Source organism: Bidens hawaiensis, unplaced genomic scaffold, assembly GCF_021521415.1.
Source record: "Bidens hawaiensis isolate Kalapana, Puna unplaced genomic scaffold, B.hawaiensis_p1.1 tig00005851_1, whole genome shotgun sequence".
Taxonomy (NCBI): Eukaryota; Viridiplantae; Streptophyta; class Magnoliopsida; order Asterales; family Asteraceae; genus Bidens; species Bidens hawaiensis.
Window position 1 is genome coordinate 555232 of NW_027491385.1, and position 23042 is coordinate 578273.

The 23042-nt window shown below is 36.7% G+C and overlaps 2 protein-coding genes across 2 annotated transcripts; one reads left to right on the plus strand and one right to left on the minus strand.

The window, feature by feature from the left end:
- Window positions 1-2464: 2464 nt before the first annotated feature.
- Window positions 2465-8622, minus strand: LOC143630946 (uncharacterized). Its single transcript, XM_077099823.1, has 22 exons — window positions 8520-8622; window positions 7371-7491; window positions 7219-7281; window positions 6977-7078; window positions 6690-6858; window positions 6491-6589; window positions 6140-6283; window positions 5939-5978; window positions 5775-5832; window positions 5585-5679; window positions 5243-5341; window positions 4905-5139; window positions 4747-4817; window positions 4557-4662; window positions 4332-4474; window positions 4090-4248; window positions 3921-4024; window positions 3389-3854; window positions 3126-3294; window positions 2958-3040; window positions 2800-2876; window positions 2465-2724 (listed from the first exon to the last, which is right to left on the minus strand). Exons 1-22 carry the CDS (start codon window positions 8565-8567, stop codon window positions 2553-2555), a joined length of 2823 nt encoding a protein of 940 aa, XP_076955938.1. The 5' UTR covers window positions 8568-8622; the 3' UTR covers window positions 2465-2552.
- Window positions 8623-17730: 9108 nt separating this feature from the next.
- LOC143630947 (uncharacterized) lies at window positions 17731-20166 on the plus strand. The gene has a single exon (XM_077099824.1). It carries the CDS (start codon window positions 17731-17733, stop codon window positions 20164-20166), a length of 2436 nt encoding a protein of 811 aa, XP_076955939.1.
- Window positions 20167-23042: the final 2876 nt, after the last annotated feature.

Consider the following 23042-nt stretch of genomic DNA (forward strand, 5'->3'; position numbering starts at 1 on the left):
GTGAGTAGGCAGCGGCTAATAGTGACATACAGTGTAGGAGCATGCTGCTCGCCATACTGTTGTCCATTAAGCTGTCGTATCTTTAGTCAGATCTTTTTCCCATACCTCGTCAGGTACAGTACAGAAGATCTTCCCGTATCGTACGGACTGGCTTATTTGGGCGGGAGTATTCCCCCTCCCGCCCTTGTGCGGGATTGTTCCCGGCTTCGCTCATTCCTTCAGGTGACACTGAATGAGAGCTAAGTGCCTTGTGCGTGTAGCCTTGCTGCGCGGGTAGCCTTCCCTAATGGCTTGTATCCGAGGCTGCGGGGACAGGCGGAGTCCTTCACCATTGGGAGGCATTTCCTGCGGGACCAGCTTGCGTACTGCGCGTAAGGACGTCACGTCTCTGAGCATGGTTGGTCTTGCGGATCCAGTTGGTTTCTGCGCAGACGTCCCTGTTTATGGTGAGTCTTGCGGGTCCAACTGGGCTCTGCTGGGACCTACCTCTTCAGGATTTCTTGGTGCAGCTATAATAACAACCATAGCCGGGCTTTTAAGTGTTTTCGCGCCGAATTACATATCGTTGTTGATCCTTCGATGCTTGGTTGGCGTCGGTCTAGGGTGCGGGCATGTATTTACATCATGGTTTCTTGAGTTTGTTCCCATTCCAAACAGAGGGGCTTGGATGGTTGTTTTTTCAACTTTTTGGACAGTTGGAACAATAATGGAGGCTTCACTTGCATGGGTAACTAAAAACTAAAAATCTTCATATTCTTCACATAAATTCAAAATGAGGTTGCGGTTTGCTATCCAAAAGGGGTTGCGGCGCAGCTTGTTGCCCGCTTACCTGCCACTTCATTGTAAACCGCTTGTTTGTGTTAAATTGCTATATTTGATATTTAATAAAAAAAAATGATTTATTTCTTTTACAAAAGTTAAAAAAAAAAGAAAAAATTCAAAATTATAATTTAATTTCATTGTATTGCAGTGGATCATGCCTACATATGGTTGGAGATTGCTTCTTGGGCTATCTGCGGTACCGTCTCTCGTGGCACTACTGCTTTACGGTCTAGTGCCAGAGTCTCCGAGATATCTTTTAACACAAGGAAGGTTAGCCGAGGCCCGACAGGTTCTCATGAACGGGGCTGCACTTAACCGAAAGGAGCTTCCGGTTGGTCTACTCGTTTCTGATCGTATAAAGACTATGTTTAGTGAGGATGATTATGAGTCGTTAGAAAGTACCGTGTTACTCTCGTCAAGTAAAACGAGCAGCTCTAAAACGAGCGCTGGGTCTATACTTATGCTTTTTTCACCCAACTTGATACGAACGACGCTTCTCTTATGGTTTTTGTACTTCGTCAACACGTTTTCGCTAACACGCTTCTCTTGTGGTGGCGTTGATAGCCGAAAGACAAGGGCACATGCACCGATCAGCCGGTGTCCCGATGATTGAGTGCTATGTGCCTATGTCCAAGGCTTGATGCAAAACTACTATCGAGCCGGGGGTCTCACCGGAAGCAGCCTCTCTATCCCTATGGGATAGAGGTAAGGCTGTCTACATCTTACCCTCCTCAGACCCTACCATAGCATTGCTATTGGTGGGATATACTGAGTACGATGATGATGATGATGATGATTGTTGACTTCACAGTTAAGTGTGGGTCAGAGTGAATGTGAAAAGTCGCTGACTTTACACTCAGAAAATATTAAGGATCCGAATCTGTACGTAAACGTGTTCGTCACTAGCTTGGCAGAGCTTCCAGGGCTCGGTTTAGCAGCTTTTATATTGGACCGAGTAGGTCGGAAGATCTCCATGGAAATCATGTTTGTTGTTGGGTTTGTTCTGTTACTGCCATTAGTCGTTCATCAGAATGAAGTGATGACTACCGGTTTTCTGTTTGGAGCCCGCATGTTCATTTCAGCTAGTTTTATCATCGTCTGTATCTATGCGCCAGAGGTATATCAGTCTTATGTTAATGCTTAATACTAGATTTTTAGTTTGAGGTGTTCTATGATGATTGTGATTTGATAGGTGTATCCTACAAATTTAAGAGCCACAGGAGTTGGGATAGCAACAGCAATAGGCAGAATTGGGGGCATGGTGTGTCCGCTGATAGCAGTCGGGATGGGTAGCGGTTGCCACCAAACACTTCCGGTGATTCTGTTTGAAGTTACGATACTTTTGTCGGGTCTAAGTGTTGTGACACTTCCATTTGAGACCAAAGGAAAGGAATTAACGGACACCGTAGATTTACATGTTCAAGTAGAATGATTTCTGTTCATATCTAGTGGATTATAGAACATAATAGACTTGTGTATTACAGTTAAAATAATAATAGATACAATGCATCCGCTTGGAGTTCTCTACTTAAAATTATTTGTCTTAAACGACTTCTCATTAAACGTTTTCTGAAACCGAATGCAGAGAACTGTAAAAAAGTTTTTTATAACTTATTTGATGGAGACTACTAAAATAACAAGTAAAAAATCCCTTCTATTAATTTCAAAAACAAAAATTACATTTTAGTATGGTCTGAACCTATTTCAAGCCGCAAATGTAAACTAAAACCTCAGTTAATCTTAGCCTTGGGTCGCCTTGGCTTTAACACGAGCCATAGTACAAAGAAGACAACCAAGAATGCGGGAATGGTGGTCGAGTCAACCTCAACCTTAACTTTTCTCTGCTTGGTGCAGTGAATCTGGTGCATGCTGGCTACTGTAGTGTTCACATACTCTACAAACCTGAAAAAAAATATAACAAATAAGTAATTAAAAAAGTGTTAAATGTTGTTAAATATCTTATGAGTTGTGACTAACCCGTTGGAAGCATCTTCCAGACTAGTTAAAAGTCTCAATGCATCCACAAACCGTAGTTCTCCAGCAACTGTTGAAATCTAAAGGATAATATACAGATATCAGTTAATTATTAATTAATTAAAAAGTGATATGTTTAAGTAATTAACTGTTGAACTTACTCTTTTCCATCTGTTAACAACATAGTTATATTTGTCCACCAAGTGTCGCTCATGCGTCTGGAAGGCCTTGAAACTTTGTTCAGCTGGCATTTATTAATTAGCATTAGCATTATTACAAATGATAACTGAAATAATAAGTAAAAAGATCAGCAGAAGTCAAGTATATACATGTGCGGTCCGCCATTAAACGATGAATTGCTGAGTTAACTCGCTGTATAGACTCCTCGAGACTTGTTAGCATATAGCTGCGTGCAATTGTGTCTAATAAAAACTGCGACATATGCCACCCTTGTGAAGTGACGGATAAGGGGTTGCATCCCACGGACCATAACCAATCCTGACATGACACGTCATCCAAAAATAATCAAATATGAAAACATAGATTCAGCTTCTAAAGAGTAAACCAGTTTAAAATTCAACATATTATATACCTCAATTGCAGTTTCATGGGCTTGACTATAAACAAGATGAAGTGGAAGCAATCCCGCAATGTGTTCAGAAACAGCAGCCAACGCAGCTTTTATCGGCCGCTTTAAGTTCCACAACAGAGATTGACCATTGCATTGTAGATGGCTTTCCCATGATGGCGGGTCAGATTGGACAACAATAACCATATCAGAAAGCGCCTTCGCCTGATAATGTTTATCCACTAATAACGACTCCCCGTGTATAAACCAGAATACTGGAACTTCTAATGTGGACCTACCATGAGCATGAGAACCTTTAAGAGAACCATGATCACTTAACCGCTGCAACTGATGCTGTAATATAGAAGAGTCAAGATATGAACGAACGTTTCTTCTAAATGTTCCATTAACAAGCAATGAAGGTACAGCAGAGGCTCTTCTAGCTACAGAAAAGGCCATTGCCAATGCAGGATCCTCTGAAAGTGGTAACCTACAAGAGATTATACAAAAATTAAATCAAAAGATACCAAATTTACATCGATAAAGGTCAACTTACATGTGTTGACTAAACATTGGTTTCTGAGAAGGTAATAGTAAAGAAGAAAGTCCATCTGTGATAGCATTTATATCCACAGGCAATGACTTGATGTTCCTGACTTTCTGCATTTAGAAAACAAAACTAAGAATATGTTTTCAACTTTTCATCCTTAACTAAAATGATTTACCTCCTGTGTGATGAAAAATAACTGGAAAGATATTTTCTCGTAATGATGGAAAGCCCCGTCAGCAATGGAAGGTGAAATGACGTGCCTCATAGAACCCCATAATGTTGCGCCCATGTGTGCAAGAAAAGTGTCACGTGCAACTGTGTAGTTGTGGGAGTGCTGTAACATTCATTGTATGCATATTCTATTAAATTACCATATAAGAGAAAAACCACTATAAATGATTAAATAATATAGCATACCTCATAAGAAATATCACTGAACAAATTCCAATTCTCCATCCGTTTTAAAGCATCTACGGCCTTCTGTTTATGGCTTTCAACAGAATCGTCATTTCTAAATGACTCAAGCTCGGTTTTTAAGTCGTGCATTCTCTCCTCAAGCTCTGGATTAAAATAAATAAATTTTGTTAGATAAAACATTAACAAATAAATAAATATGAAAAAAGAGCTCATGTTGTGGACTACCTTCACAAAGAGAAAGTTTTGACCTTCTTCCCCAACAATGCTTGAAAGCAAATAGTTCATATATATCTATCTCTGCTAACAGGATATCTATAGCTTGATGATCATTCTGGCAAATTAAAGTATATCATATTAATGTCACCAAAATCAATATATCATTAATATTTGATAAAGCTGTAATTAAAATACATACTTCTCCAAATGCAGCAAACTTCTCCTGAATTGCATCTTGCAAGTGATCTTCAGCCTCTTCTTCCGTAATTTCTAGCTCAAAAGCATCGGCATGTTAGCAAAATGAAAAATGTGTAGCTACAATAAGGTATATAAAGTATTTTGATAGTGATTTAGTACCTGCAACTGCACCAAGTGTTTTTTCCACATTAGGTAAGGTGAGCTCTGTACGCACACCTTCTCCACCAACAGCAGGCCCCCAAGAAAAAGGGCCCGCACTTAAATCAATAAAAGCCCATCTGTCTTTTCCAATCCATGTATCTGTAAGGCATTCTGCATGGACCCCACTCAAATCACCAGATTTCAGATCCTTTGTCCATTGAAGCTTCATGTCTTCGTTTTTTCCATTTAACAACTTCAAATAAAATGAAGCACAGAATTATTTCCCATCTATGAATGATTTTCAGATAGTGTACCCCATTTTAACTTTATATTTACTGATATTTAATATGACAAACCTGGGTAACTTTTGCTTGAATAATATCAGCCACCTCATTCTTTTCAGATAGCCTCTCAACATTGTTCAATGCAATCAGGCAACTATCATACCATTCTATCTGAATTGGCATTAATAAAAGCATGTTAAGACTTAAGACCATATGATCGATAGCAATACCAGTTGTGAGAAACGAAATGTTTAAAAACCAGTTTCTTTAAATAAAGTGTAACTGGATTTTAAAAGTCTATAAAACAAGGTTGGTCACTGAATCTTGCTTTTGAGGTTGACAGCAATTGTAAACAAATATTTATGAGAAAAACACAAGGTGGTTTGACTTTTACTGACAAATGTGAGAACTGACCATGTCGGTTTCTTCTGTTGTTGTCCAGGAAAATTTTGCCATTGGATGTTTTTGGTACAAGGGTTTCTTGATTTTGTCCATAGCTGACCATATAGCTGTTTCTTGGAACATTTTACACAAATTAGACATATATTTAGGCAGTAGTATTGAGTTTAGAATATCAAAACTATAATATAAGATTGCTACAAACCAAATAGATTTTCTGTCTGTCTTTCTGATTGAAGGATTTTGTCTTGTAAACTTTTATCCTGCATGCAAATATATGTTCAGTCAATAGGCCACTTGCTAGTTCTTAAAATACAACTTAAAGGCCATCAAGAACAACTTAATAGTTGACCAAATTAATAAAAGTACCTCCTTGAGAAAATTTATTTCACTCTCTGACAATCCTCTCCTGCAAAATTTCATGGCATCAGCTACAAGTATGTCCATGTTTGCAGACAAGATATAAATTTTTGATAAAAATTGTAAAGAGAAATATCATATAGCAATAACCAAATAGTATCTCAAAAGATGGGAAAACAAATAAAGAAAACTAACTAAACGACTACACACCTGTATCCATATCTGCCTCTCCTTGCGTCACGCTTAGGATTCATTACAAAGATATTATATGCACTTTCTAAATCAAGATATTCCACAAGGCTGGTGAATAGAACATCCATCAAATCCACATCCACTTGCCAAAGACCATCATGCCTTCAAAGAGAAGAAGTTCACAATTAGAATGGTGAAATTTAATCATATGTTGTAAATTGAACAAATGCAAACATATACCAGGAGACTCATCTGCAATTACTGATCCTATGCACAAACTCTAAAGTTTGACACTCGTGATATAGAGGTATAAACCAAAGTAAATGTAAAGCGTGAGAAGAAACATCAAACATGTGTAATGAGATCTACCTGGTATGATTAACATCATCCTTACGAGAGAGAACACCAATAGCATGCTCAAAAATGGAATTGACTTTCTCACTCGTCTGAATAGCATGAACAGAGAAGCTGCAGGAATAAATGTCCCAAAGGCAGAAAATTAGTAAAAAAAAACAAAAGAACCAGCAAACCCTATACTTGTTAACAGCAAAACAAATATAAACATTACTTGTAATTGATGTGACTAACAAGAGGAAGGTGATGCTGATGATTTCTGTATATCCTATTTTTGTAAAATGGAGCAAGAACTTCTTCGGCTAGTGGAATTCTAGTGTGTTCAAATATATGATCAATCTTTGTGAACCAACGCTCAATTTCCTCAGCATGTAGCTTGAAAGCTGTATCAACATCACAAAAGTATATTCATCAGCACCCAACTATATATTAGGTCAGGAACATAAGAGTTAAGTCATCAAAGATACAGAAACTTGAAAGCTATATCATATTATCATATACCTTGGTTCCCAGTCCCTTCAAATCCTATAAAGATGAAATTCACAGGAACTGGAAGATACATGTGTTCAACCTCTAAAATTTGTAGATAATTGGCAATATTCCCTGAAATAAAGAAAAAAAAATCATGCTTCTTTCATGCATAAGACCCGACATAATGAGGTTGAAGATTAATCATGTTTCACAGAACCACTAGAATACTAAGAATGCCACTAGGGTTTAGTAAAAGATGAAAAAATAAGTACCTGCCTTGGTGTAATTAAGAATGCTTGATTCTTCAACCGTTGTAGTCTCCAAATCATCAAAATCTACAAGTATCCAGTAATAGATAATAAAAAAAAACAATTATGAGACGGGTAAACAAGCTAATAAAAGAAGAGAAAAGATGCATGCATACCGCTTCGTATGACGGATTCACTCCAGAACTTGCTCCTCTCTTTGAGATTAAACAATGAAAATACTGATGATCTTCCAGTTTTACGTGTGCCAGGAGATCCATATGACACACTTGCTGTTAACTAGTATAAAAAGAACACAATGCAACTATCAGTAAACAATTGTTACAACTACTACATTAAAAGACAAGTATAAAACACAATATAGAAAACAAGGTATTACACTCATTATAATCATAAAACAAAATGCAAAATTGTTAAGTTGATTTGGTGTCTCCTTTCTCTACCATCACTGATTAAAGTCTACCTAAATATGCAATAGCAAGTTGTGGTATCATCCTACAAGAGAAAAAGGAGAGTGCTAGCACAATGTGCCTACAACATGTATCATAAGAAAAGAAGCTGAGAATAAAAATAATCCATAATGTATAAATATAGAGTCACGTAGCTTGAAGTTGACTCCAAACATCCATGAATTGCAATTCGCACAATTAGGAAAGCAATTGTTGGCATGTCTATTCGGTAAAGAGAAAATGAAAAGTAGCATTCAACTAAATGTGAATGGCAATATGTGCTTAAGCCTGCCACTTAAACCTACATGCATGTATAAATATAATCTTTGCAAGTACAATTGCACTTAGTATGTTCTCATTTTGAGTACTCAACTTTCTAATATCCTAACAGGCAAATATAACTGAAGTATATATAACATTTGAATCTAGCACTTCTTAATGTTACTATCATGGTTGTAAAAATCACGCCTAGGCACGCGCCAATTAATCACTAGTCTGTACTCCACCCACTAGATGTCGATTAATCGCTATTTGGTCAAAATCACGCGTGTGTGTGTATCACAATTAAACGCTACCGCCTGACTAGTGCCTAGCGAGTTCTACAGCACTGGTTACTATTGATATAAAATTACAAATATAGCCATTAATAATCTAACACTAATGTTTCCTAGTTCTAATACTCACTACTTGCTAGTTGCAGATGTTAGTAAATCAATCATCAAACATTACTACCAGAAGATATTATTATTCAAACTAAAGAGCTGAATTCTAAAACGTGTATATTTGTTAAGGATTAAATAGTAATAAAATCGATAAGCAGTAATTAATCGGAAATGAAATTGCGGTTAAATAAGTTACCAGCAACAGGAGAGAAATGAAAGGAAGGAAACGGATCGAGTGATGCATGGATCGAATTTAATAAGAAGGTAATTGAATCGGATCGTGAAATTGAGTTGTAATTGGTGCTGATTTGTGCCCTACATACGAACAGAGTAAGGATCTATTGTCGCCAGAGGGTGCGACTGATGAAGACGATGCGCAGACTGGAAGTTGTTATTTGGGCGGCTTTTTATCCGTGGGTAGTCGGGTCGCAATATGGATGCACTCGGGTCGTGAAGGTTATGGGTACTCGGGGAACTTAATTATCCAAATCTTTCAACCAATCACATGAAGACAACTCAAAATTACCAAATTAGTCGGGGTGGTGTTCAGTATAAACAAAATTACCTGAGTGCCACAACCCAATCACGTTTCAAGCCAAAAACAATTTTGATCAAGGAGTAGTACCCGAAAAGGCGAAAATCCAACCCAAAAGTATTTAATTGTGCCACTTTACCCGCTCCGGCTGAACTACTCGATCGACTACCCAAATTACACCCCTAGTACCGTAGAACTTAAAGCATGTAAAAAGCCATAAAAGTAATTATAACAAAAGTGAAACCTTCTAAAGTTCAAATGTTGGCTTAAGACAATTAATTGTATACGCTAGTTTAAGCAAGCCTTGTTTAACTTTTCATTAAAAACACCACGAGACACAGTTTTCACTTAAAATACCATCTGTAACAATCTAGGCAAATCTCACATCGGCCGTAGACAAGAGAGATCCTTCGTTCATAAGTAAATGTTCCGCCTCTTAAATCACCTTGGTTCATAAGTAAATGCCCCGCCTCTTAAATCACCAATGCGTTTTGGGCTTAATGGTAATTGAGGAGAGAAGAGCTCCACAGTTAAGCGTGCTCAGGAGGGAGTTGTAGCAGGATTGGTGACCACCTAGGAAGTATTCACCAAGGCAACCAAAAACAAATCCATAAGCTATTCGTAGGCAAAGCGGACAATATTGGTGGTGCGAGGGGCCGGATGTTACACCATCAATATCCCATATCAATTGAATTCGTGTCAAATCGTAGCCACAATGAGCGGATTCCGCCAACCAAACACACTTCCTTTTAAATATGTTTTTTTTTTGTATCGTAAACTATACAAGTGTCAAAACAATTATACAATCTAATGTTGTTGAGACCGAATCGACTGGTCGGCCGGACCGGGATTCGGTCCATCCACCGATCGGGTTCTATGTAGCACATTCGGTTCTCAAAAAACCGGCCAGTTCGAACCGGTTCGACTAGGAAACCAAACCGACTAAACTGGTTTACAATGAATTTTTTTTTTTTTGAAAATTCTTTTTTTCGGCCTTAGCGTCATTTTTGGTCAAAAGTTGTTCAGTCGGTTCAACCGGGTGAACCAGTTCCCGTTCGGTTCGTTGTTCGATCCGGTTATGAAAACATTGGTACAATCATTTACTAATCCATTTTCTTTCTGGGTTTAGTATAGTTACCGTAACAAACCTAGGGTTGCTCACGAGTCGAGCCAGGGTGGTTTCGAGCTCGGGCTCGAAATTACACGAGGCAACTTAGCTAGTGTCACACCCCGTTAAACGATTTGCGAAAGCGTAAAACGAAAATGTAACAGACACCTCTGGTATCAACCACATTGTTTATAAAGAACAATACAAACTACTTTACAGTATTTTACATTGATCTAACTTCAATTACAACTAGGTGATACAAACTAAATCCAGCCCGTTATGTGGCTTGCTTCCTATTAGCACACTTGCATCAATTCACCCAGCATTGATCGCAAGTCATACACGTAGCACATTGACTTTCTAATCCAATCGAGTACCTGAAAAACATGTTAAAACAGGTCAACTACAAATAGTTTGTGAGTTTCACAAGTTTCAAGAAATCTGTTGTGCGTACAACAATCACAATTTGTAAATACGCAAATGTTTATGTAGGTACGTTCACAAGTATGTTTGTTTATATGTTTATGATGTAATTATGCTAAGCTACAGTGAAGCATTGACTGTCTGTGCTGCGTGCATCCATTTCCCACGCCCAATCAACCACTGTGGCTCCCATTCCGCCCACAACATGCCCCGGTAGCTATGTCTAACACTACATAGCCTATTTGTATAAGTATGGTCATGTGCAAACGACGCTATGTGACACGGCAACCAGGCCGATTTCGTTTGGGTTTGTCAAACCAATAGTACTATTCACAAGCCACCGACTCGAAGTTAATCACTGTGTTCATGGGGACTTTCGTGTGTTAGCACTTAGATAATTCCCATCATCAAACAATTCATAGTGTACAAATATGTATCAACATGTTTTTCACCCCGAAAGTTCGTAAAAACAGTTTAAAAGTGGGGTCATGAAACTCACGGTTTAGTCGGTATACAGTAGTGCGTCAGCTCGTAGTTTACTTGACTTGCTATCACTAGTCCCTATAATCAATATTATAATAATATTAATATTTTAATAATATTATAATATCAATACTAAATCGGGCTGTAAAGCTAGTCTGGATATAGCTGTTACATCCAGAAAGTGTCAGCAGGCTTAGATTGTGATGTTGTTCAATGTCTAATACTTAAAACCGAACTTGGCTCAGTTTTCTCGTTTTCCCAGCTGGTCCAAGTTGTTCGTTTATGCGTTCAGAAAACAGTTATGGGGAAGTAAGCTTGGGTAAATGTGTTGGTCAATAAAATGATTAAGTTATAAAGAAAGATCACACACTGGGGTTCCGGATTCGCTAATGGGTCCGTTTCCGTTTATTCAGTTTGATTTGAGGAGAAACGCGTACAATCTATCCAGGTTGTCCAGGTTTCTCATAAAAATGTTCGTTTTTACATAATTAATCCAAAAATATGATTTTTGATTACTCTTGGTGTTTTGATATTCCCGCAGGTTTGTTAATCACGAACTTATCGGTTTTTATCAGAATTGAATTTGTTTAATTTTCAAATTAGCATAATTAATTAATCTTTAATCATTAAATTATGAAAATTTAGCCACTTATCAAATAAAATATGTAAATTTTAATAAAAATATTTCTGGAATTATTTATTGGTTTATTAATTTATAAAAATTCATTTTACATGCTATATTTAGCCTGAAAATCGTCTGTTTATCCCAAAAATTCCAGAATGTAAAAAATTCCTGGATGATCAAATTATATCCCAAAACCATATGTATCAATTCCAGAATGTAAAAACCCTGTTCAATATTCTTTTCGGGCCAAAAACGACTATAAAAACTCATATGAACGCAAATACATAAAACATACTTAGGCTTTTCCAAATACTCCCAAATTTCATATGTAATCAAACTATACCAAATCTGAGTTCCCCAAAAATTTTCATAATTTTTCAAGCATTTTAACTATTTTTCCCAGATAAACGTCCCAATTCGGTAATAAATTAGCCAAATATTCTCGGATAGTCGAAAAATTACCAAATTTGAATAGGGACTCAATTATATGGTCCCTGATGTGCCTGAAAATTTACATTACCTAACAATATGCACATCACAATCGAATCCTAAACATCCCGTAAACGAGTGATTCGGCAATACCTTAGCGGTTTTGGTTTGTTTTCGCCCTTTTAATCAAGTTTTTCGGGTTCTTGTGCTTCTATGAAAGATAGTTATAGATCCTATGTCACAAAACAAGCAAGTTTCATCAACATGGAAGACCCTTAACTTAGGGTTTCGGCTAGGGTATAAAACCGAACTTTTGAACCGTTAAAACGCCGTTTAAACCCTATAATCCGTGTTTATGACCAAAAAAAACTATCAAACTAGGTTCCTAACCATGTGTATGATCAAAACATATTTTTGGATCATTTTTAGGATTTTTTCATGGTTATAAATGATTTTTGATAATCAAGGTTCAATATTTATGCAAATACCATGATCAAAACATGCATATAATGAACAAAATAAGTGAATTTACCTAAGGTTTTGGTTGTGCCAGAAAGGGCAGGAGTTATTCTCTGGAATGTGCAAGAAAATATGATTTAAAATATCTATTTTAGTGTTTAAATAATTAGAAAGCTTAATAGGGGTGGTAAGTCTTCAATTGCGCCCGGAAATGTTGGGCCCTATTTTGGGCCCAAATTTTGGCCCATAAATTTATTTTTGCATGCCCGCATGTTAAATCCCGGGCCTAAATTTATTTCGGGTTTGGTTTTTTGCGCGGAAAATATATCGGGTATGACAAATAGTGCGAAAACGAGTGTTTTTCGGCCATTTTTGTGTAAATTTATAAAAACATACTATTTGTTTGTAAAAACTGAAAATATTTTCACGGATCGCTTAAAACATTCCCATTAAGTGTTTTGTAAATCTTTTTCGGCTTAACGGACGATACAATGCTTGTTTTGTAACTCTCTTTTGCGTTTAAGTTCAAAGCGGGTAGTTAAACGAGTATGTTTTCGTTTAACTGGTTTGCTATCGTACTAAAACCATAATATTAATATGTTGCTTATATTAAACGTATGTGATGTGCTAAAAGTAGTTATTAATTTATTAACTAAATAAGCGCTAATCTAGACACTAAGTAATAATTCTGAACTATTAACTTTACTAAAACTACTAACCGGCAAGTGAACCAATCGACTCTATACAAATAAGTAAGTCCGGATATCGAACCCACATGACTCTTTAAATTACGTTAACTAGCTAAATTTATACTTAACTACAGACACGACTATTTATTTATTATTATGGGGGGGTTTGCTAAAAACTAATATTAAACTAATTACTAAGACTTAAAGATGACTCAAACCTAGACTTAATTCAAATGATGACAAGCAACCACCTAGGGTAGAATCCCTAATGTATCAATTATCAAATAGTTGGAAAATGCGATGTTATGGAACTGGAATCTTAAAATAGCCACTTAAAAAAAACCCGAACAGGACCCCTGATCCTTCTCAAAAAGACACCTATGGATTTCTATTAAGTTCTTAAAAACACGTGTTCTAATATTAGACTTCCTTACGGTCGTTAATTTATTTTATGACAAGTACCTCTATAAGAAATCCTACCTTACAGCGCGGAAATCAAATGTAGTTTAAAGTATTCACTCGACTAGATAAACAAGGCTGAAAAATCATACCTAGACGGACTCCTTACGAATAACTAAATATAGCAATCTTAAACAACCAAGACTTATCATATAATCTATCGCCTTACAGCTATTTAGATTAGCAGCACACTTAGGTCTATTTAATTTATTAATATTGTTCCTATGGTTTTATTGCAAATCAACCATAAACTAGTCAAAAACACACAGTAGATGACCTAACAGAATCCTATTATATGAAACAATCACTAAGGAAACTGTGAAACAATAAAATTCACCAAACAATCCTAAGCACACATATGCATCGAATAAATAACAAGAAACTTCTTACTTAATCATAAACCATAACAAAAGCAAAGTCCAAACTAAATCCAATCTCAACAAAAGTTCATCATAAACCTTGGTGGTCTATGGTTTAGCCAACAACCATACTCAAGAACAAAAGAAAATAAGTTCAAATAATGAATTCATGACGAAAACAATAAATTCAAACCGAATAATAAGAATGTTTGGATTAGTAGGTGTTGAACCCAAAACGCTCTCTGCTTGAATAATAATAACCACCTTGCGGCTGTCCACTTTTTCGCTTGTTTAACTTGTGGCTGTCGTGGCTCTCCCCGATGTCTAAATCCACCAAAGATATATATATATATATATATATATATAAGGAGAGAATCAAGAGAAAACTTAAAAACTCCTAAAGAATTATTTTTAATTAAAAATAAAAAAAATATTTTCAAAATTCTATTTTAGCCATTATTCTTATATTTTCTTATATTTCACTCGAAAAAAATAAAAAATAATAAAAAAAACCGTTGTGATGCGCATACATATTACTTTGCGATACCGTTGTATTACACATGTGTATTACAATGTATTTTTGAGTTTAATAGTGTTTTATTGCTTATATTAAATATTTGTGTATTGTATATGTGTAGTAGTGTTGTATTATATGAAAATAATAATAATAAAATAAAAGTCGATGTGGTGCACATGTGCGTTAATGTTGTATTACACATACGTACTAATGTGTATTCGATGTGTGTATTAGTTTTATATTGTATATATACAATAGTGTGTATCAAATATATGTAATAGTGTTGTATTCTATGCAATACAAACACTTTTGCATATATGCAATACACGCTATTACACATGCGTACTGTACTAACAAGAGTTTTTTTTTTTTTTGAACCAATAACAACATATAAGAATAATGGAAAAAAAAAAAAACTTCAAATTTTTTTTTTATTTTTTAGAAGTTTTTAAGTTTTATTTTTAAAAGGAGTTATATATATATATATATATATATATATATATATGATAATACTTATCCCTCAGTTAGTTTGTGGCTGTAACGATGTGGCGGCTTTCACTCAAAAGAGAATAATCATGTTAACAGTGGGCCTGTAGGGTTCCAAAGCTTCATGGGCCGACTCCTCCCACTAAAAGAAAATAAGGCTGAGGGGTGTGGAGCGCGAGAAAGGGCGCGTGAGGCCTTCCGCTCGCGCCCCGGGGCGCGAGCACCACACCACCGAGGCGCGAGAGGGGCGCGAGAGGGGCGCGAGCACGCAGACCAAGGCAGGGGCAAGGCCAGTCACGGCTGAAAATGGGCGTAAAGTGGCTTGGGAATGCGTGCATAGCCGTTGGGGCTTTAATAAATAGAGCCGTTGGCTCTTTAAGTTTATTAAAAAAAAAAAATTTCTCTATATAAACCAATATCAACCCAATATCACATACCACACCCAAAATCACATAAAATACTTACCACAACCTCAAAAAAACCCAAAATCACCCCATCTTCAAAACCTTTTTTTATTAAAACATGGCTGGAAATTGGTACCCAAACCTAGATTCAGATTACAGTTACGACGATTTATGGTCGGCACCGGACCAACCGATGTTTTATTCGGGGTCGCAACAATCATCCGGCTTTCAACCATCCAACATACAACCGTCTCCTAACTTTGTTGTTCCGGAGACACAAGAACCAGAAGGTGAAGCTGCGGGACAAAGAAGACGCGTCCACCGGAAAAAACAAGTTGCAACGGACGGGTCGGGTTCGGCTTCGACTGGAAGGACGAAACGGAAAACCACTCCGTGGTCATCGGATGAGAAGGAAGCCCTGTGTCGGGCTTGGATAGTCATTTATGAGGATCGGCGTTGCGGTAATTGTTTTAACGTTTTTAAAAATGATTTTTAATAAAAAAGTTAAATAAAAAAGTTAAATGACTTACAAATTTATTTATGCATTTTGCAGCGGACTACCAAAAGAGCAAGGTCTTTTGGACAAAGGTTAGGGAGACGTTCTATTCGCTCGTTGGGAGTACAGAGCGGAACGCCGATATGATTTCGGGTCGGTGGACCGAAATCAGAAAATTTGTCGGCTTGTTTACTAATCTGTTCAACAGGAACGCCGGTCGTATGAGACCAAGTGGCAGTGACGATTTGGCGGTTTATAATTTCACTGTCGAAGAGTGGAAGCAGGAGTGCCTGCGGAGGTATGGGACGGTGAAGACGTGGGACGATGTAAAGGTGTGGGAGAGGTTGAGAAGGTGTTCTAAGTGGGTTGAGCTGGTGGCGCCGGACCTTGATGCGGAAGTAGGGCCGAAACGGACTAAAACTAGTTCGTCTGGAGCGTACAGCACTTCCGCCGGGTTGGATTCGACCTAAACGTTGCGGGGGAGGAAACGTCTTCACCGCCGAGGAGGCGGCCATTGGGAAGGGACGCCAGGGGGAAAAAACCGGCTGAGGGGGAAGCCGTAAACATCACCGATCTTGTTGAATCCCTCAATAAATTCAACAAAACCATGGAGGTGGTCTCTAATGACAAAAAGGAAAAAAAAAGAATGAGAGATTTGGACTTCCTTACAAGAGACTTCAGTAACCTAAATCCGGTCGACCAAATGCTGATGGAAAAACAAAAGGAACGTATCCGGAAGAGGTTGATCGAAGAAGACCAAGCCGAAGAATAAGAATAATGTTTTTTTTAGTACTTTAATTTTTTTTTAGATACTAATGTGTTTTTTTAATTAATGTGTGTTTTTTTAAATAATTTATAAGTTTTTTTAATAATACGTTTTTTTAATACATTTATAAAAAAATAAAAAAAAACCGCTCGCGCCCCCTCTCGCGCCCCTCCACACCAGGGCCCGGGGCGCGAGCACCACAACCAACACCCATCTTATCAAGTTTCTCTCTCTGCCACACGTCACAATATTATTGGCTGGAGCCCCCACTCGCGCCCCCCACACCCCTCATCCTAATATGTTGACAATATACCTGCGGCTCTCTTCTGACACAAGACAAAAACCCCATTTTAGCATCTCACAATTATTATTATTATATTTATTAACATACTTAAGGTAGAGTTTATTTTCTTCTTTTCTTTTAATCTAAATATTGTATATAATAGTTAATACATTATAATAATATTAATTAATAATATGTAACATATGCTCGACCCTTCATTCGTCGATCTTAAATTTAGTAAAAGTGTTCTATTTTAGTTTATAATCTCTAGAAACCATTAAACTCACATACGAACCAAATAATAATAATATTCAATAAAAACTTGACTCAAAATGACTTAAAAGTGTAGAGAATATTTATATAATAATATATATATTGTAGACCACATCAGCATGTCACTTATAGATGCCCCCCCTCGAGATATCTAGGTCATAACCAGACCCGTTCGGTTAAACGTTCGTTCGTTACGTAATAAGCGTTTATTCGCTTAATTGGTAAATACGTACTGAGGTGTATCTGGTTTTGTCGCAAATGTCACAGCTAGGCTCTAGCATGATTTTGAAGTTAAACGAGCTTAAGATCGAGCCAACGAGCCAAGCCTGGTTCGATTTTGGTTTGGTTACGAAAATGATCAAAATCCGCTCAAAATGTTTCAAATCGACTTTTTATAGTTGATTTTATTCAAGTTTTTATCGATGTGACACGAGCCCAAACGTCGAGCCGCTATATACAAACCAAATTCACCACTAGTCCACTACCTCGTCACTGCTTCTCTTATCTATACAAGTTTCCCTGTTCAAAAAATATCCATACAAACCCCCACCGGCGACCATCTCCGGCCACCGTCCATCAAATTCCGGTGAGTTTCATTCCACCACCACCCTTCATGGCAGACAAACTAGTCCTCCCTCTTCTCCTCCCAAACCCACCACTCTCAAAACCCTTCTTCGCCCAAGACCCACAAAACCATAAACCACCCAATCACCACCAACCACCGCCACCAACCACCGCCAATTTAACCAATTTCCTGCAACCCAATTCAACCCACGCAAAACCCATTTCCCCGATCACCCCAAAACGCAGAATCGGCAAACACGACGACCCAAACAAAGGTAAACCATGGTCTTCACATTTATCCCCAAAAGGTCAGCTAATTCTTGAAACCCTAATTTCCAAAACCTTCAATTCCACCCAAATTGATAATTACTTAACAACCCTTGTCGAGTTTCATGAAAAAGACTCCGAATTCGATACAAAGTCGTTATCTTTAGACATATTAGGCTTAATCCAAGGACTAGGGCATTACAAGAAAGTTGAATTAGCTTTAAATGTGTTTAATTGCGTTAAGCAGCATTATAAGGATTCGGGTAAACTGTTACGCGGGTCGGTTGTGGCGGTGATGGTTTCGATGCTTGGTAAGGACGGGCGGGTTTCGGTTGCGTCTTCGTTGTTTCGTGGGTTGAAGAAAGACGGGTTTTCGGTTGATGTTTATGCTTATACGTCGTTGATTAGTGCGTATGCTGGTAACGGACGGTTTCGTGAGGCGGTTTCGGTGTTTAAGGAGATGGAGGAAGAAGGGTGTCAGCCTACTAAGATTACTTATAATGTGATACTTAATGTTTATGGGAAAATGGGTATGCCGTGGAGTAAGATCGAGTCGGTTTTTGATGGTATGAAGAAGTCGGGGGTGGTGCCGGATTCGTATACTTATAATACTTTGATTAGCTGTTGTAGACGCGGGTCGTTGTATGAAGAAGCTAATAGGATATTTGAAGAGATGAAGTTAGCAGGATTTGTTCCTGATTATGTTACTTATAATACATTATTGGATGTTTATGCGAAGTCACGTAAGCCGAATGAAGCGATGGATGTTTTGAAGGAGATGGAGGGTAACGGGTTTTCCCCGAGTGTTGTGACTTATAATTCGTTGATTTCGTGTTATGCTAAAGACGGGCTGTTTAACGAAGCGATGGAGTTAAAAGGTAAAATGTTGGAAAAGGGGATAAAACCGGATATTTTTACGTACACGACGCTGTTTTCGGGGTTTGAAAAGGCAGGGAAAGACGATGCTGCCATGCGGGTTTTTGATGAAATGATTAGTTCAGGTTGTAAACCGAATATTTGTACGTTTAACGCGCTTATAAAGATGCATGGAAACCGGGGTCGGTTTCTGGAGATGATGAAAGTTGTTGAGGATATTCAAAAGTGTGGATGTGATCCCGATATTGTAACGTGGAATACGCTTTTGGCGGTTTTCGGTCAAAATGGAATGGATAATGAAGTTTCGTCGGTGTTTAAGGAAATGAAACGGGCCGGGTTTATACCCGAGAGAGAGACGTTTAATACGTTAATTAGTGCTTACAGTCGATGTGGGTCGTTAGATCAAGCAATGAATGTTTATAAAAACATGTTGGAGGCTAAAATTAGTCCCGATCTTTCAACTTACAATGCGGTTTTAGCAGCGTTAGCTCGTGGAGGTCTTTGGGAACAATCCGAGAAGATTCTAGAAGAAATGATAAACGAGGGGTGTAAGCCTAACGAATGTAGTTATAGCTCGTTACTTCATGTGTACGCAAACGGGAAACAAATCAAAAAAGTGCGCGTTCTTGGTGAGAAGATATACTCGTACGAGATCGAACCGCACGTTCTTTTGTTAAAAACTTTGGTTTTAGTCAACAGCAAAACCGACCTTCTAGAAGAAACCGAACGCGCGTTTCTCGAAATGAAAGACAGAGGTTTCTCACTCGACATTAACACGTTAAACGCAATGGTGTCGATATATGGAAGAAGACAGATGTCAATGGAAGCGAACGAGATCATTTCATACATGAAAGAAAGTGGATTTTCGCCCAATTTAACGACATACAACTCATTAATGTACATGTACAGTCGGTCTTCAGATTTCCCAAAATCTGAAGAAATCTTGAGGGATATTGTATCGAAAGGAATCAAACCCGATGTTATATCTTATAATACTGTGATTTACGGGTACTGCAGGAATGGGAAAATGAAAGAAGCGTCACGGGTATTGAACGACATGAGGAAATCTGGTGTTGTGCCCGATGTGATCACATATAACACGTTTGTTGCTAGTTATGCTGCTGATGAGTTGTTTAAGGAAGCGATTGATGTGATAAAGTACATGATTAAACAAGGGTGCAAACCGAATGCGAGTACTTATAACTCGGTTGTTGATTGGTATTGTAAGTTTCATCATAGGGATGATGCGGTTTCGTTTATTAATAATCTTCGTGAGGTGGATCCGCGTGTGTCTAAGGATGAGATTAGTAGATTGTCTGCGCGTGTGGCGACGACTGCATAAAGATGTTGTAGTGTACTTATGTATATATGCAACTTAAAGGTGTGTATATGAGTAAAGTAGGAACCAAAGTTTTGAGTTGATAATGTATTTGTTGATGTCAGGAGGAAGATGTAAATGATGCTATTTGTGTTAAATGATTGGTTTTAGTCTAGAAAGAACTTTGATCCTGTTAAGAAACATTTCACCTTTTGTTGCACAATATTATAGTGTGTCATATTAAACGTTTCACTGGCTGACATGACAGCGGTGTGTTATGTTAGAAGCCATATGGTTTGTACGATGTAACAATTTGCTTTATATGGCCGATATTGTGTGGCAAATGTGACACGTTTGTGATTGCAAAAGATATGCAGGTCGTATAGCCTCATATGACCCATATGATATGGCTCGTATGGTATGACATGATGGTGTGCGTTTTTTGGAAAAAGGGTATGTGTTTCTTGAATAAACGAGATTATAAATCTTAAAATGTTCGATATATAGTTTTATGCTAATTCTTTAGTCGTTTGGACCAACTTAATGCAGTTGACCGATAATAATCTAAGTTGTTTTATGCTCTTATTTCTTTGAAATTATCCTAAAGCATGCAAATGATGAATCAAGATTATTTTATGATGAAGTGCTTGTTTCAATTCAGAATTTTAAGTGTTTAATTGTTGAACTTTATATTGAATTTTGAAACATTTATCATACACTCCTAAATCCTAATTCAATCATGGATTAACAAATTAGTGGTTCAAAATTTCATCAATATAGCTATTCTTTTGACTTGTTACATGGATTTGTTATACCCATCTTGATGCTACTTTTCTAGTTCATTCCTTGTATACAAGTGTAAATATTTTAATACAACAAAACTTGATTGAGTGAGTTTTCTTAAACTACAAAGGGTATAGTACTTTTTTGTATTAATGCTTTAAATAATCTAATAATAAATAACTTATATATCTATACTATATATATAATAAATATAAGACAAAGACAAATTAAGACACTTATTTTAAACTTTTACATAAATAAATGCATAAAATACATTTTATTAATTTAAGAAATAGTTACAATTTTGATCCTTTCATGAATTCATGTTTACCTATTTTAATACTATATAAAGTAAAGTGTCAAAATCATCCTTCAGATTTGGTTAATCAGGCAATTTTCGTCCAATAAGTTTCTTTTCTGCAACTGGGCCATCAAGGTTTTCCACCTTTTGTCAATTGCATCTAAATTGCTAACTCCATTAGTTTCCATAGTTAAATCAAAGATAGTTTTGTCCTTTTACATGAATACCTTTAATAACTAAAAAATAAAAATAACAGATAATCTTAAGCCACCATTACCACCCTTCTTCATCCTAAACCTAGGTTTGAGTTATCAAAACCACCACCACCACCACCACGGACCACGGTGGATGAATGGAACACCGTAGTCACCACAACCTGTGTTGTCATCATCGTCGAACATCAAACTCTATGGATATCATTGGCAAGAAAGAAACTTGTATAATTACGTATAAAAAGGGGTCACGTGACGGTTTAAAATATACAAGTCATTAATGCATGGATATATATTCGAATATACAAGTTTCTTAAAAGATAAATATTTACAATCTCATGTTTTCATATAGTTACGTATATAGCTCTTTATCTTTTGGGTTTTGATCAAATACAAATTAAATTAACATGCTAAATGTGCGAATCAAATAATGTAATTATATATACAAGTAGCGTAATTACACAACATACACAAACAATGTATACAACAACTACTTTGCATAATAACACTACTTGTATATATAATTACACTATTTGATTCGCATGTTTAATACAGTTTTTTAGTTTGTACGGTAACTTTCCTCTTATCTTTTAAATAAAAAAAAACATAAACAAACTTGTTACAATTCAAAATTTAAGGAATACTTACAATTTTGACCCCTCATGTTTATTCAAACATTACTCAACTTTTTGTTTCTTCTTTATATTTTACAAAAATATAATTAAAAGTACTTAAATTATATAAATATCAAAATAATCAAGACGAACTTAAGTCGAGCTCTGAACTTAAGTCGAGTTAACCTCATAGCCTTGGCTCGGCTAGACTCGGCTCTCCAACAATTTTAAGTATTATTTCCGATTGTGTCGTACGGACACCTAACTAGTTTTGTAAAATGACACGCCAAGTAGCAACATAAATTAGTATAGAGAGGTCACCTAATACGTAATACATATATGGCTATCTCTTCACCACGTCCATGCCAATTTAAGATGAAGTCAATATTAATATATTATCATTTATCATCAAAGATGCCGTTCAACTAAATGAATAAATAAGCATTTATCAAAGACAAGTCACATGCTATTGTCACTATGTTGACGGGGAATTGTACGAGTCAACCGCACTTTGAAGGTCATACATTTTTGGGTGCATTTACATTGCAGTCAAAATAAATTATTAAATCGACGAAAAACTATTGTTTTTTTTTTTTATTTTTCCTTTTGTAAATTTTGCCAATATCATAATATATATTCATACATTATGAGTTGAATTACCGCAGAAAATTGAATAACTTTAAATGTATACATTTATACAACTTACATCCTTACTCGTAAAACAATTATTAAATTATTGTGTTATTGAAGTTCGATTTAGTTGTTTACATCTATTACTCTATTATGGCAAGCAGTTTTCCTACCTTCATACACACATGTGTCGTTAAAGAAATGCTAGGAAGTATCAAAGTTCTCAACATGTTCGAGCACGTTTTTTATGTAGCTACCGAGCATAAGAAAGACTAACGTGAAGGGCAAAATGTTTAAGTATCAACTTGAAAACGTTCTTACATACCTAAGTTTCTAGTCACTCCTGCATATTTTTCAAGA

Bases quoted from the DNA above. Each gene is read 5' to 3' on its own strand.
- LOC143630946 (XM_077099823.1), bottom strand. From the start codon at position 8,567: ATGCATCACTCGATCCGTTTCCTTCCTTTCATTTCTCTCCTGTTGCTG. The intron at 5,342-5,584 runs GTCAGTTCTCAC...ATGCCAATTCAG, and splicing joins CAACAGAAGAAACCGACATG to ATAGAATGGTATGATAGTTG. The intron at 4,025-4,089 runs GTAAATCATTTT...TTCTAAATGCAG, and splicing joins TATTTTTCATCACACAGGAG to AAAGTCAGGAACATCAAGTC.
- LOC143630947 (XM_077099824.1), top strand. From the start codon at position 17,731: ATGGCAGACAAACTAGTCCTCCCTCTTCTCCTCCCAAACCCACCACTC.